General features: G+C 54.0%; 1 protein-coding gene across 1 annotated transcript; it reads right to left on the bottom strand.

Annotated features, from left to right (window-relative positions):
• Window positions 1–452: 452 nt before the first annotated feature.
• On the bottom strand, window positions 453–3772 carry Socs3 (suppressor of cytokine signaling 3). The gene is made up of 2 exons (XM_021640128.2): window positions 3234–3772; window positions 453–2683 (listed from the first exon to the last, which is right to left on the bottom strand). The coding sequence occupies exon 2, from the start codon at window positions 2593–2595 to the stop codon at window positions 1918–1920; it is 678 nt and encodes a 225-aa protein (XP_021495803.1). The 5' UTR covers window positions 2596–2683; window positions 3234–3772; the 3' UTR covers window positions 453–1917.
• Window positions 3773–16018: the final 12246 nt, after the last annotated feature.

The following is a 16018-nucleotide window of genomic DNA, read 5'->3' as shown; positions in this document are numbered from 1 at the left end:
CCTCCGTGCCATGATGTCTGTGACGCTGTGCTTAGGTCACGAGTCACCGTCAGGACCCCACATCCAGGCTTTCTGGGAACCCCTCCCTGCCAAGCAGCCCAGCCGGGACTGATCCCAGCCGGACTGATCACTAATAGCTCGGCGCCTCTAACAGCTTTTGACCACAGCGCAGCCTGCTCCCTGTAAGCCCTTTGAAGCAGGCACTTCCTTCGCAAACTTGCTTTGCATATTCTGGTCAGAGCTGAATCAGACTGGCAGGAATTACCCATCGGTAACAGTCTAGGTGGCTGCCTTAGCTTGCCAGTGACACAGAAGGGCTGCTGGTGACGTGAGGGCCCATCTGATTCTACCTCAGAGCTGGAGGCAGGGATCCAGAAAGCACAGTCAGACTCGACCCCTCCCCTCGTTTGCACGTGGGCGGAAGAGAAAAGCAGGAAAAGAAGGATCAAGCCTTTTTTCATTAAAAAATAGTGCTCTTTATTATAAATTACTGAAATGTTTCTTTTTGAGTATAAATATAAATATATGTGCAAAGTCTGAGTTGAACTGGGATTTGGTTGAGTTTTTCAAGCATCTTCAAACAGCCTCAAAGGCCTGAGTGGGGAGTAGGGGCGACTGGAGGTGGATCTTTAAAAAAGTGATTGAGGCAAATTGTAAACATTATTCAAAAACAACAGAGGGAAAATGCCACCCCAACACACAGCTGCCCCACCCAGCCCCATACCTGACTCAGAAAACTTTGTTGTTTCTCCCCAAAACAAGACCAGTTCCAGGTTAATTCCATGGCTGCTGCATTCCTGTGAGTGGCCACCGTGGGCAGCCCCTGAAGGCTTCTCCATCACCTTCCCCTCCCCCAGGTGAGAAGGGGTAAGGTTGTGCAGGGCCTTAAGGACCCGGGACCTGCTGATCCCCCTGACCAAGAGGACTGGCCAGTTTCTTCCCAGCACTCACCAATAAGTCTGAGTGACTGGCTCTCCTCTCTGCACCCACTTCCCCTGGCCTGCAGCCACCTGGTGAACCCCTCAACTCTCTGCCTGTTGGCTGTGTTTGGCTCCTCGTGTGCCAATCCCCATCCATGGGACAGAGGGCATTTAAGGCAAGTCTCCCAGCCTGACACAGGAGAAACAAAGTAGAAGCCCCATCCGCTCTGGAAACCTTGGCTCCAAGGCAGCTCATCTGTTTACCTGCCTCCCTCTGGTGCTGGAAAAGGTAGCCAACCACCAGCCCCATCCATCTCTCTTCCAAAAGCCTCTGCCTCCTTACAAAGGGGCTTTGGGATCTATCTGGGAGGTTTCATTAGCTGCCCCAAGGGAGAGGGGCCTGGCACCAGAATGGCTCTCTTCAGGTCACCCCTTCCTTGCCTCTCCCTAGAGGCAGTAGTCACCACTCCTCACCTAGGCTGGGCAGTGGGAGTGGTCATTTCTTTGGCCAGCTGAAAACCCTTCACACACCCTCTTCTCTCCCATCTTTCCCCCAGGCCTGGCGCCTGCTCAGGATTAAACCAAATCAAAGCGCAAACAAGTTCCGTGGGAAAGTTTGAAGATTCCCCTCACAGTTCTCATTAAGTCCAGCACTTAGAGGTGTCTTCCCCCTCTCCCTTGGGAAGGAAGCAGAGGGGGGTGTGGAGGCAGGGGAGAAGAGAGTCCACTTGTCAATGCTATTGTCCCAGCAGGCCAGCTGGACTCTCCAGAGAGAAGCTGGAGCTGAGGGAGAGAAAGCAGGTGGCAACTCTCCCTCCCCTCAGACACATTCCAGGTCCTGCCTGTCCCACTCGGCAGAGCGGAGGCCCCCAGGAAGAAGCCTTCCGCCCCAAGCTCACTGGGAGCTACCGCCCATCGGGGCTGGATTTTTGTGCTTGTGCCATGTGCCTCGGGGGAGAGGCGACCGACCCAGGCCCCCCTCTGACCCCTTTGCTCTTTAAAGCGGAGCATCATACTGGTCCAGGAACTCCCGAATGGGTCCAGGCAGCTGGGTCACTTTCTCATAGGAGTCCAGGTGGCCGTTGACAGTCTTGCGGCAGAGATGCTGGAGGGTGGCCACGTTGGAGGAGAGAGGTCGGCTCAGTACCAGCGGAATCTTCTCCCCCCCTGAATAGATGTAGTAAGCTCTCTTGGGGGTGCTCCCGGGGAGCGCCTGGGCAGGTGGCTGCTCCGGCACCTCAGAGGAGGGTTCCGTGGGTGGCAAAGAGAAGGAGGGGGCCCCCGACGGCGGCATGTAGTGGTGCACCAGCTTGAGTACACAGTCGAAGCGGGGCACTGGCTGCGTGCTCCGGGGGTCACTCTGCAGCGAAAAGCTGCCCCCCTCGCACTGGATGCGTAGGTTCTTGGTCCCCGACTGGGTCTTGACGCTCAGCGTGAAGAAGTGGCGCTGGTCCGAGCTGTCGCGGATTAGAAAGGTGCCCGCGGGCTCGGCGCTGAGCAGCAGGTTCGCCTCGCCGCCGGTCACCGCGCTCCAGTAGAATCCGCTCTCCTGCAGCTTGCGCACGGCGTTCACCACCAGCTGGTATTCGCTCTTGGAGCTGAAGGTCTTGAGGCGCAGGCTGGTGTCCAGGGGACGGCTCATCCCGGCGGCGGGAAACTTGCTGTGGGTGACCATGGCGCACGGAGCCAGCGTGGATCTGCGCGGCGGTGGCTGCAGCTGCTTCGCGGCCTCCGCACAGCGGCCGCTACCGCATCCCGGGGTGCTGTGGAGAGCAAAGCGCGAGGCGCGTGAGTGCCCGGAACTCTCCAGCGTGCCCGGCCCTCCAGTCCCCGCCGAGCGCCCGGGGCTCCCCCCGGCCTCGCAGAAGGCCGTGTCTCGGACCCAGCCACCTCACAGAGCTCTCCGGGCCTCGGTCCTGGTGGGCCGACCCCAGACAGTCCCTTCTCCAGCGCGCCCAGGGAGGACGCCCGAGAGAAACTCGCGCGTGAAAGTTGGGTCTCCAGGAGCACGGCCAGGATGGGGAGAGACAAGAGCCCCAGGGACGCTCAAGGCGCCGCTCAGTCCGGTGCCCTCGGCGGCGAGGACGAAAGAGGGGTGACAAACACAAGATCCGAGGGAGAGGGGACTGCAGAAGCCCGAGGGCCCAGTCTGAGTGTTACGGGAACCCGGGATCTTCGGTTCTCATCCGCTCTGCCCCCTACCTCGTCCCCTCCCTACCGGGAATGACCCGGGAAGGGGAGGAGAAACCGGGAAAAGCTCCCGAGCTGGATCGAGGCCCCCACCCTTCCCCACACCGCGCCCCTCCTTCCTACCTAGTCCCGCAGCGAAGTCTCCGGCCTTGGGGTTGCGCCTCCTACGGTCCCCAAGGCGAGGCGGCGGCCAGCAGTGGCCCGCGCTGCGCCCAGATGTTGGCGGTCGTGAAGTCCACAAAGGGGCTCCCCGGGCGTGCGTCCCCTCCGGTTTCGCTGCCCCGGGGGCCGATCAGGCGTGCCCCGAGATGGATTAGGCAAAAGACCCCGGGCGAGGGGCCACGACAGAGAGCTGGGCCGGGCAGGGGCCGTCCGGGAGTCCGGAGAGACAGCGGCGGTGGTGAGAGCAGGCGAACCAAGAGTCGGAGTTGAGAGCCGCCCCGGAGGCCGCGCGCGCGGGTATTTACCCGGCCAGCACGCCCCGCCCCCCCGATTCCTGGAACTGCCCGGCCGGCCTTCTTGTAATGTTTAGTCACTACTCTGCACTGAAAGGCTGTGCGCGGAGGGCGAGGGAGGGGCCGCGGGCGGCCGAGGGCGGGCCTGGAAGCTGGGGGCCTCCAGGACCCGCGAGACGCACGGAGAGGGAGACAAAGCGCGGCGCGAGGCTGCCCGAGCGGCGGGCGCGGCGCCAGCCGCGGCCGAGCGTTCCTGGCAGCGGCCCCTCCCCCCCGCGCTCCGCCCCCAACTTCTCATTCACACTTTCCCCCCCACCCCCTCCCTTCTAAGAAGGCTGGTTTCTGGCAGAGGCGGGGTGCCGCGATGGGAGCGCGCGGGCAGTTCTAGGAGGCCGGCCGGGAGAGACTCCCGGCACCCCTTCCCTTTTTCTTGGACCCCTGCGGGGACGCTCCCCTCGCCCCCACCCAAGCCACCCCGAGGTCCGCGTTTACAGTTTCAAGCATCCCATGCCAGCCAAAAGGGAGGGAGGGCCGTTCCGCAGCCAGCTCACTAAGGACCTGGGAAGTGGAGGTGGGGGGTGCGAGACGGTTACCTGTGGACAGGTCCGAACGACGAAGCTGGGAGATCAAAAGTGGAGGCAGCTGCGGGGCCTCGGCTCATCCACCCATTGCCTGGCTCTTTGGTGACAGACGTGGGTGCTGATGCCCTTTGCAGGGGTGGGGGCGGGGGAAGCAGCTAACTGCCACCCTATCACTCATCTGGGCCTCCCAACCTGCGTGGTGAATGGTGGGTCCGCCCAGGTGCTCTCGGCGCGTCCTGAGAGCTTGAGGAAAGAAACCATGATTCCCCCCCGCCCCCCGCCCCGCGCCCCGGCTCGCGCCCGAGTCCACTAGAGGGCGCGCTGGAGTCTTGTAGGCACGCAGCGTTTTGGCTGTGTTTCCCAGACCCTGGAGAGAGAGGTTGTGGGACTCCTTATTCAAGAGCAGGAGTAGGGAACCCCTCGGAGAAGGGAGGTTCACCTCCCAGGCCAGCAGGCATGCCCACTGAGCAGTTGTTATGGGTTCAGCCCACTGCCAGACGGTCGCTGAAGTGTTCGGATGGGCCCTCCCTTGCCTGTGAGTGTTAGGGTATCTGAACTTTTGAGAAGGCAGGGTGGAGGAGGGAGTATTGATAACAGCAGGTTATTGGGGTGAAAGGTTGACTTACTCCTGGTCACGTGAGTACCTATAAAAGCCTAGTGGCGAGTTTTGCAACAGGCAGCAGGATGCTGGTGTGCTACCTCAGAACCAGCGCAGTGACGCCCAGAGTGGCTGCTCTCTGTGGGCTTTCTGCCCCAGGGCTCTTAGATACCACAGGCTTGGTGTTGCACCGGCCTGAGGGGAAAGTGCTGATGACACGCAGTAGCTCGGGCTTGCAGGGAGGAGGGCCACCTGCTCCCTTCTGGGGAATTGGTAGGCGGTAGGCACGTCAGTATCTTGGCTCCCTGTATGCTCCTCGGATGCTGAGGAACTGACAGAGGCTCCTGCCCAGCCTCTCGGCTTAGTCTTATCAACGGTTAAAAAAGAGTAGGTGATTCAGTGGGACAGTCCCAAGAGGCTCAAGGGCCTTACTGAAAATATTTCACAGGCTGATGACCAGACATTGTTCACATGTGGGGATACCTCAAGTGAGGTCCGGGCCTTGCCTTCCGGTCATTTGCAGGCTCCCCTGAAATGGATTCTCTCTTTCTCCGCGAACAAGGCCTCCTGGTTCTCATTCGGGGAGTGTTAGGCAGCAGCTGCCTGGCCCATACATGTCTGTGCTGAGGGCAGTGGAGGACAGGGAGGACTCTTAGGAAATAGCCTGGAGTTAATGGATGGAAAAGTGCTTTGTAAATTACAATGCTCTGACACAAGTCAAGTTCATTCATCCATTTCACAAACCCTCACTTCAAGCCTGCTTCTGTCAGGCCTGGGGATAGCACTGCTGCTGGGAAAACCCTGCCTCGGGGCAGAGACCTTGAGCCAAGAGGGAAGACTAGCCTTGGCTGGAACCCATTGAAACCCTGGGACGGGTCCTGAGGTGGGTGCGAGAGGGAAGTGAGGAGGCCAGAGAGCTGGCTCAGCAGGTAAGAACACGTGCTGCCCTTCCAGAAGACTGGGTGTGATTCCCAGCACCCAGGTGGGTGGGTCACAACTGCTGTAACTCCAGCTCTGAGGCATCCTTGGCCTCCATGGGAACCCACACTCACATGCACACAACCCCCCCCCCCACATACACATAATAGATAAAGCTCAGGGCCTTGTGTTGGTAGTGCACGCCTTTAATCACAGCACTCTGGAAGCAGAAATGGACAGATCTCTGAATTCAAGGGCAGCCTGGCCTACGTTCCAGGCCAGCCAGGGCTACATAGACCTTATATAAATCAACTGAATGAGTTTGAGAAAGGGAAAGGAGAAGAAATGGTGCCGAAGCTTTAGGAATCCTGGCCTGGTTGGAGAGATTCATTTTTCTGAACAAGTCCTAACAGGAGTTGATGCTCAAGAGAGCCTTGGCTCTGCAGGGTCAGCAGGGAACTTCACTCAGAATAGAGGCCGAGAGTGTAGGGCTGTTTGGAGAGGTAGGACAGGAGCTATCAGGCACGTCTCTGCGGCTGGCTGCTGCAGCCTGAGACTGATGGGTAAGCTGGGCGCCACGCATGTTTTTAGGAACCTAAGCTGCTCCTAGGCTCCGCTGCACAGTAGCCTTGTGAGTCCAATCCACCAATCCTGTGTAAACTGGCCTAATGAGAGCACCTCCATGAGTTGCCGTGAGGACTAAGGTGCTTAGAACGGTGCCTTCGAGGCTTCAGACGTCCCCCAGTTGAGAGGGTGCTTACCCAGCATGCAGGAAGCCCGTCCTTAGCTCCTGCCTCCCATCCTGCAGGTGGCATTTCTCCAGGTAGCCCTGGCTGTCCTGGAACTGGCTCTGTAAACCAGGCTAGCGTGAAACTCAGAGATCCACCTGCCTCCGACTCCTGAGTGCTGGGATTAAAGGTGTGCTCCACCACACCCGGCTCAACCGCTTAAAATATTGAAGATTCTTTCCAGATTCTGTAGAGACGCCTTGAGGTGGATTTTAGGTGGCCAGGTCTTTTAATAAGGTTGTCGCTTGCACTGGGAGAAGCTGAAAAAACCCACAACAAAATAAATTCCTCATGTTTATAGGCTTTCAAGATAAACCTCCTGAGCTCAGTGGGAGAAGGGGCTGAGTTTAGCAGCCCAGCAAAAATCCTAGGTGGGGCCTAAGATTATAATTTAGGAAGCTAACCCTACCATCCCTCCCTACCTTTCAAAGGCTTGGACTCCAGAAGTTTAGGGTGGGTGTTAAGGAGGGTACGAGGCTGACCTCCTTTATAAGGTCAGCCTCCAGGATTTAACAGGCATCACGTGGAACCCATACTGGTGGCTCAAGTCTGCAGTCCCCAAAATCAAAAGGTCCATGCCAAGTTTGAGGCCAGCTTGAGCTTTGTGAGTCCCTTCCTCAAACAAAACAACCAAAGAGCACACTCCCAGGGCCTGGAGAAACGGTACTGATTGCTCTAGCAGAGGATTCAGGTTCAATTCCCAACACCTACATAACAGCTAACAAATGTCTGCTAACTCTAATTCTAGGGGATCCAATATCTTCTTTTGGCCTCTACAGGTATCAGATATGAATGTAATGCATGCAGCCAAAACACCCACACACATAAATTAAAGATGAGAAAAATGAAAAACAAAAACAAACAAACAAAAACCTCGCAACCCTGTGTCAAGATGAAGCCAAATATCTCCTTTCCCGGTGCCAACTTTTAGAAAGTGGTATCACTGAAGTGGCATGTGAACACAAAGCTCGTACTTTCTCTGAGAAGGGCATGTGGCCAACGGTCTGGGTGAAGAGCAGAAGGGGTCTTCAGTCCGAATCAGCGGTGGGAATAACAAACCAGGCTTTTCTGTGGAGTAAGTTTGACCTAGGGTAAAGTGTGTCTGCTGTTGAGTCAGGGGCATTCCTGTTACAGACCAAGGAGAACTGGAGAGAGGAAGCCCAAGTCTGTGAGATGCATTGTGTGTGCCAGTCTGAATGTTCCTTCTCAACTTGGTTATTGTAAAAAGAAAAAAAAAAAAAAAAGGAGAGAAGGAAGGAGATTTCTGGACTGAGAGATCTACTGAGCCTCCACAGTTAGAGCCTAAAAGAGCTTGCAGAATCTGAAAACTTCAGTCTCTCTAAAGACAATTTCCACCAATTTGCAGTCAGACAGCCCTTTAAAAAAGTAGGAAGCTCAGGCCCAAGGCACCCAAGAGTCAGCGTCCTATTACTCCCACGTCCTGCAACACAAACATTGATGTATGGCTCTGAAGAAACAAAGCACCAAGACACAACAAGGAGGAGGCTGCAAAACATGCAGAAACTTTTGGCCAAGAGAATGAAGGAAGCCAAAGAAAGACACCAGGAACAGATTGCCAAGAGACAGACACAGGCTGTCCTTGCTGAGAGATTCTGCTTCGAAGTCTGAGTCCAGTCAAAAATAAGTTTTTAAGAGGAGCAGATGAACAATCAGGACCTGACAAGAAAAAGAGAACCTCCTCCTCCGTGGAGTGCTAGGCTCCTGTGGGAGCCTTGCCCCATCTCTGTCCACCTCCAGGTGTCCCGACGTGTGCTGTGTGGGCTGGGCTGCCTCTGTCAGCTGGCTTAGCCTACCTGCTCCCCTGGGGTAAAACTGACTTTCCAGCTTGGTTGATTTGTGTTTTCCCGTCACAATAGGTGTTGAAACTGCTGTACTCATCAAAGTGTTTTGACCTCTCAGTCAGTGAGAATCTTGAGAATCTTAAAGGAAGGGGTTGAATATATTGTCCTTTTTTTCTATACATTTTGAAATTACCATTGTTTTAAAATTATGAGTATATGTGTGTGCCTGTGTGTAGATGTGTGTGGTATGTGCACGGAGGCCAGAGGCATCTGGACCTCTGGAGTTTACAGGGCACTGTGAACGGTTATGGCTCTTCACCACTGAGCCCTATTTCCTTTGTAAACCTGGGGCCTGGTGGACAGGGCGCCCTCAGTGAATCTAATTCCACCTTGCGTGGACTTGTATTGTCTATCAGTCTTGGATACCACAGGCAGCTTTCTTCTTGAGTGGTTGGTTTCTGAAGCCTCTGCGCGGACAGGCTAGGCGGCATGGGTTCTGGGAAGACCCAGCAATGGTTTACCGGAGATTATTACCCTGCTAATCTGAAGACAAACAGCCCAGGAAAGTGGGAAGAGACCCTGGTTAATGCAGGCGCATTTCCAGAGACCCACTTTCAGACAAGGACTAGAACTAGAGATGACAGACCACGGCAGAACCCAAACCCTGTTTGCATCCTCCTCTTATCTGCTGGGTAGCTGAAGGGGGAAAAGAGCCAGCTATCTAGATCTGGCCCTTTAGCTCCACCTAGCCTTTTCCCGTCTCAGGGATTGGGAGGCTACCACCTTCTAATCTCTCCACTGCAGAAGTTGGATGCATTCAGAATCCCATTTCCAGGCAAAGGTGGGGGTCATAAAGATAATAAAGATAAGCGTTTGACACGGACAGGAAGAGCTCTGTGGTTTCAGCTGCCAGCCTGTGGCAAGTGACATCTGCTGAGCTCACTCTCTGAGCCCAGATAGGAAGGAATGCTGGCGCCTAGGCAGGCAGAAGCAACAGCGTGGCTTGGTGGCCCCAGGTACCATACTTAGCCTGGGCACGGATGTTGTGATGTGATTGCTATTCTTGATGACTAGATCTGCAGTCACAGGGTTGGGAGCCCTGCCTCATCCCATGATCGTGCTGAGAATCAAGTGCAAGGTCTCTGTCTTCAAAGCTGTGAAAGGTTGTTTGAGTGTGGGCATCAGGTAGCCTGACATGGGTCATTGTTTTGTCAGCTCTGTGTTAACTTGTCACCTAGGCCTGGGAACACAAGATGGGAATCCAGATGCCCTGAAACACAGTCTAGTGTGAGGCAGGAGCCTGTTTCCCTTTTACTCCTTCTCTGGGTCAACTTGGAAAGTCTCTCCTTTACCCCCTGAAGCTGTAGTGAGTACAGGCCTGCCATGGTCCCTGAGGGTGCGGCTCTTAGCTGTAGCCCAGCCTCTCTCTCTCTCTGCCCTTCAGGACGTCTTGAGGAACAGAGGGAAGGCTGGGATGAGCTTGTCACAGATAACCTCTTCCCTTCTAGGAGAAGGGCTCAGGGGTCACCGATCAAGTTGACCCCAGTTTCTTGTTTTCCGGTTGCTGACAGTCTCACAGGGTGGAGGGTGTCTAGGACAATGGCCTGAGGCCAGGAAGTAGCATTCCAGTTGTCGGGCCTTTGTTGCAGTCAGGCGGGGCCTGAAGCTAATGAAAAGGTCTGCGGGTCCAATGTTTGCGAGGCGGCAGCTAAAGAGTCTTTTCAAGCCTGACATTCCAAGCCAGGCGGGCCTCTGGCGTTTCCCAGAAAACTCAGAGGAGGGGAAGAAAAAGAAAACACTTCACCAACCCACCGCCCACTCACTCAATCCTCACTTCTCAAATTCCTGGTACCCTCCGGGGACTGGGTTGGCCTGAGTGCCAGGACCCTTGCCTCTGCCCACAGAGGACTTGGGGGTGGGTATTGGGTATGTGTGGGGCGGGTGTTGGAGGAGGTGCAGAGTGAATGGAATGGGGTCCTGAGGAGTTACTTCCTGCCTATTGGAGTCCATAAATTCTGAGTTGGGGGTAGAGGATGGGCTTCCAACACTTTTCCTGCCATCCCACCCTCCATTTCTGTCCAGGGCCAGGGTGGGAAGCACCCACAAGGCCAAGCTGGCGCTGGGCTGGGGAACAGACAACAGGGCAGCTGGGCAGTTCTGGGAAGCCAGGCTGCGGTGAGCCATCTGGGTTGCAATGCAAATGAGGCCTGGCCACAAGCCGAGAGCAGAAGTGGCTGTACCCAGAGAGGAGAGCCCAGCCTGCGAGGAGTGATGAGGTAAAACCAGCTGGGAAGCACCTCCTGAGAGACCAAGGCTGGAGGGAGAGCAGGTGAACTCTGCTGCCCGGCTCTGTGCAGCGCACGGCTGGGACCCTTGTGTTCCTCAGCTGGGTGAGCCTGACCTACCTTCTGCAGGTGAATCTCAGGTAGCCTCAGGAGCCCCTGACCTCTGCGGACATCCGCAGAGGTATGCTGATTATCTGGGCAAGTTCAAAGCAGAAAGATAGACCTGTCTGCCTCCCAAGGTCCCCAGCTTTAGGGTAGACAAGGGGGTCAGGAATGAGGATAGAGTTCTCCATCAAGGATAGGGAGGAGTCTAAGAGCTGACCTTGAAATGGATGTTGTTTAGGAGTCTTAATATATTTATTTGTACATGTGCACATGTATCTGTATGGCATTTGCATATGAGGGCAGTGCCTCAAGGGGGCAAGAAGAGGGCCTGGAATCCCTGCAACCAGAGTTTGGGTCATGAGGCACCTGATCTTGGGTGCCTGGAACTGAACTCAGGTCCTCTGGAAGAGCAATGTGAACTCCTAACCCCTGAGCCATCTTTTTAGTCCCCATAGAGTGTTTTTGAATTCTTAAAAAAAAAATCCCAGCGCGTCCTTGAACTCAGAGATCCTCTTGTGCCTGTCTCCCGAGTGCTGGGATTAAAGATGTGCGCCACCACTGCCCAGCTGTTCTTTTTATTGTTTGAGACAGGCCGTCTCTCACTTTGCATCCCTGGCTGTCCTGGAACTCACTCTGTAGCCCTGGCTCACCTCACACCCACAGAGATCCACCTGCCTCTGCGCCACTAGTGCCAGGATTACAGGCATGTGCCTGGCTTACAGTCATTTCTTGCCTCTTGTTTCACACTTACTTTACAAAATCAATCATTTATTCCTTAAGTGGTTGTGTGGGTCAGGGATTGGGCTCGTGCCAGTAATTTATCAGTCTGGGCTTAGGTTTTTCCTGGCAGGACAGGAGTCCTCCACAGTTGATATCCTAGTTGATTAATTTGGAGCTCGATAAGTGCCATAAAGATGTCATAAGGCTGGCTGGGTGAACTGAGTCTGTCATCCCTGTTCCTGGGGAGGCTGAGGCAGGAGGGTTGAAAGTTCAAGGCCAGTTTGAGACCCTGTCTTAAAAAGAAAAGTAAGAAGAGGGCTCTCTCTCTTTCCCTCTCCCTCTGTGTTTGTGTGTGTGTGTGTGTGTGTGTGTATGTGAGTGTGACTGCCTGTGTGTTAGAGGGCTTGCCTAGCATGCAGGAGGCTCTAGAATCTAGACTCTAGATTCAATACTTCATGGAAAAAGAAGTCAGAGTTGTTCCCATTATAAGGAACCATGCAAAGGGGCTTCCCTGAGGAAGTGACAGAGATAGACTGATGGGAAGCTGGGGTCTAGAGAAGAGTCCGAGCGAGGACCGCCCTGGGCTCCAGCCTGCTGACCAAACCCCTGGGCTTTTCCCGCAGCCTTGCTCCTCTGTTCAGGCTGACCCGCATGCCTAGGCAGGGGAGAGACTCAAAGGGCACCCAGGACTGGCTCGGCAGCAGCTCCCAGGACTCTGAGCTCTGTTGTCCGGTGTCTTCCAGGCTCACATCTGCGCTCGCGCCCCTCCCACTTGCTAGGCAGCTTCCTGCTTCCATGAGAAGCTTCAACTTCGTTCCGTGTGTGGGTGTGGTCCTGGCCCTCTGTAGCTTAGTCAACTGAAAATGCAGTGGGGAAAACAGCCTCTTGGGAGTAAATTTTTGTTTTTTGAGACAGGGTGTCTTTGTGTAGCCTCGGATGTCCTGGACTCTCTTTGTAGACCAGGCTGGCCTTGAACTCGCAGACATCCTCCTGCCTCTGCCTCCCTGAGTGCTGGGATTACAGGCTGCACCACCATGCTCGGCAGTGGGAGTGTATTTTAAAGCAACAAACTAGTGGCTAAGTTCTGTTCAGTTGTGTGCTTCTGTCGTGTGACAGCCAGAATATAAGTGGATTCCATGGTACATACAGGAATAAAAACTAACTTTTTAAGAAAGCATTTAAAATATAGAAATGAGCCAGCAAGAAGGCTCAGCAGGTCAAGGAGCTTGCTGCCTGATGATTTGAACCTGACAAACTGGGTTTGATCCTTAAACTTGTGTAAGGGTGGAAGGAGAGAACCAGTTTCACAAAACTGTCTTCTGACCTCCCTGTTTATGCTGTCCACGTTTGTACACACACATGCACACACACAGAGAGACAGAGACAGCGACAGAGAGAGAACAAGCTGGGAATGGTGCTACGTATCTGTAATCCCTGGAGTTCAAAGTCACCCTTGACTACACTGAGGGTGAGCCAGCCTGGACTACATCTACACATAAAATAAGGATGAATAAATCCTCAGGAAACAAGGCAATGACGAAAGGCTGGAAACCTCACACTTATGTTCTGGGGCTTTGGCCTCTGATGGGAGGTCTGTACTCCAGCACAGTCTCTTGACCCTCTGGTGGGACATTGGGGTCTTTAGCCTTGGGCCTTCCCCAACCCAACTGTCCTGTCCTTGCTCTCCCTTCTTTGTCAGGAGCTGCAGGGAGCCAGACAACCTCGGCCTGGCCCTCTCCATGCTGAAAGTTCTGTCATTCCTCCTGCCTCGGCCTGGCCTGCCCTGCCTCTCAAGCCAGACCATTGCTAAGAAGCCTCTCCTGCTTCACTGCATGGGCCAGGTGGGCCAAACTGGGGAAGGTGGTGGCAGGGTGGGGTGCTGAGGGGACCCCCTTAGATTGCTCCTTAGCTACGGAGTGGGAGGCCTTGGGACAACTGGCCACAGACGGCCGTGTTTCCCATGTGCTGGGCTGCTGGGTCATGAGGCGCTATGGGGCTGGCTGTCTGCCACACCACAAGAGGCCAAGATTCCCCTGAAACCAATGGTTGCAGTTATCCTCACACTGACAGGGAAACGAGCAGGATGCTTGGCCCCGGAGGCATTTCCAGAAATTTGGGTTCTGACTTCTGGTTGATTAAATGCCAGAAAGCCCACGGCTGCTCTGTGGTGAGGCAGCCATTGAGCAATAGATGTTTTGTTTTGCTGATGACAAGATTTTTTTCAACACTGAAAAGCTGTAATGATAAGTGGACAAACCTTGACTGGTCTCTTCTCCCGCCAGGGAGGTAGCTGATTTAAACCTATATGCTGGGAAGGAATTTTTTTTATGGTCTTGGGCTCCTTCAGACATTCCTACAGCTTTGAAGGACACAGGCCCTGGTCCCAGAATTCTAGAAGGCCTCTCTAATTTCTCCATTCTGGAGCTGCAGGCCAGAAGGGTCCTTGAGAGGCACCAGGATATAGATATGGGAGAGCATCACCCTTTCATTTGTGTGTGAGTGAGTGTGTATGTGACACAGGTCAGAAGAGCGTGAGGAGTTTGCTCTCCCCTTCAGCCCTGTGGGTCCTGGGGACCAACCAAGGTTGCTTGGCTTGAGAGCTTGGCTGGACGGTGCCCTTACCTGATGAGCTATCTCTCTGGAGCCAAATATGAACGACCAAATAGAAGGGGTTTCAGGCTGCCCTGAATATCACATTGTGATCAAAATTCTCATTGGGGGTGGAGGGACTGGAGTTCAAGCCCCAGAACCCACATAAAGGTGGAAAGAGAGAAATGACTTTATAAAATAGTCTTCTGACTTCCACACACATGCTATGACATGTGTGTTGTGTGGGTCATTCCCACAGGCATACATACGACAGGGATAATTACAATAAAATGAAGAAAAAATTGATTTTTTTGACAGATTCTCTTGGAGCCCAGGCTGGCCTCAAAGTTTCTATGTTCTCCCAGTGCTGGGAGCATGTGTTTTATTCCATGCTGGAGATGGGACCCAGGGCTGGTGATTGACATGCTCTTTCTCTCAGGAGCTATAGCTATCTGTAGCCCATTTCTTTTTTCTTTTCAATTTAATTAAATTGTGTTTATGCGTACGAGTGTTTGCCTGCACTGTGTTCACGGCTGGTGCCAGTGGAGGCCAGAAGAAGGTGTCAGATCCTCTGGGGCAGGAATTACAGATTGTTGTGGTTGCTGGGAATGGAGCCTGGGTCCTCTGGAAGAGCAGCCAGTGCTTTTAACTGCTGAGCCTTCTCTCCAGCCCCAAAGCCCATTTCTTGAGGTGTTTATTGTTATAGAACAGAAGAAAGCTGTAAGCCACAGTGCTTATTGGTGGGAGCTTCAGGGAGGTGGGTTATGGCAATGGGGAATTCTCTGCTGTAGGTTTCGGGTGTGGTCTGATGACAGTTAGCTTTTGGATCAGTGGAATTTAGGGCTCTGTTAAATGAATGTGTCCCCAAAGGTTGCATGTCGTAGCCACAGGTATGTTAGGCCAAGCACACAGGCGGATGATGAGTTGCTACTAACAAGGCTAGAGCCAGCCCAAGATGATGTTACTGGATATGCAGCATTCCAACTTTCCATAGTCTGTTGGTTCTAGTCAGTCAGTAGGTCTGGTAGAAGCCTTCACAGAAATGCCAAGTTTTTTTGTTTTTGTTTTTATTTTTTCTGGCAATTAACCAGTCTGCCCCCTCCTCCCCCCCCCCTTCCTCAGCATCTATTCTGTAGCCCAGGCTGACCTTAAACTTGTGGCAATATTCCTGCCAGGTGCTGGAATTTATAGGTGTAGGTAGCCATGCCTGGCTTTGGCAAGCTATTTTTTGTTTTTGTTTTTCAAGATAGCATTTCTCTGTGTAGCTCTGGCTGTGTTGGAACTTGTTTTGTAGGCCAGGCTGGCCTCAAACTCAAACTTTGCCTCCTAGGATTAAAGGCATGTGCACCATGTCCAGCTTGGCGAAGCTGACAATTTCTGATATGGACATTAGAGTGCTTTAAAAGATTCATTCATTCATTCATTCATTCATTCATTTGTAGACAAGATCTCACTGAGTAGCCAGACTGGCCTGGAACTTGATATGTAGACCAAAGTGGCCCCTAAATTTACAGAGACCCACTTGCCTCTCAAGGGCTGAGATTAAAGGTGTGCCCCTGGCGTATATGGTGCTGGTATTGACCCGAAGGCCTCATGCATGCCAGGCCAGCACTGAACCATCCCCCACCCCAGCACCTTATTTTTGCTAGTAGCTCTTGTCCGGGAGTGATTGCTCTCAGGCTTGGGAGCAATGGCCTTCCTTCAGCATTGGTGTGGATGTTGGGCCAGGGAATGAATCAATGGGCCATTGGCTCAGGATTTCCTGGCGCTTCCTGCCTGGGAGAGCAGCCTGATCTGGGGGCATCAGCCACTGCTCCTTGACGTCAACTCTGCTTCCAGTGAATGGCTTTCCTCTTCCGTTTGGGAAGACATACTGTCTGTCATCAGGCCCACTGACCGTCTTTCTCATCCTGGCATCTCCTGTTTGGGAAAGAGTGAGGGAGCTAACGAGAAGGCAGTGGGAAGAGGCAGGGGGTTGAGCAGGACTCAGTGGAGGTGTGAGTGGCTCTCCCAGGACCACACTTTCCTGTCTGGGCTCAAGCTGCGCATCAGGGAACCCCAGGCACA

Source organism: Meriones unguiculatus, chromosome 7, assembly GCF_030254825.1.
Source record: "Meriones unguiculatus strain TT.TT164.6M chromosome 7, Bangor_MerUng_6.1, whole genome shotgun sequence".
NCBI lineage: Eukaryota > Metazoa > Chordata > Mammalia > Rodentia > Muridae > Meriones > Meriones unguiculatus.
Note: the sequence above shows the minus strand (reverse complement) of the source record. Positions and strands in the feature narration are given on the sequence as shown.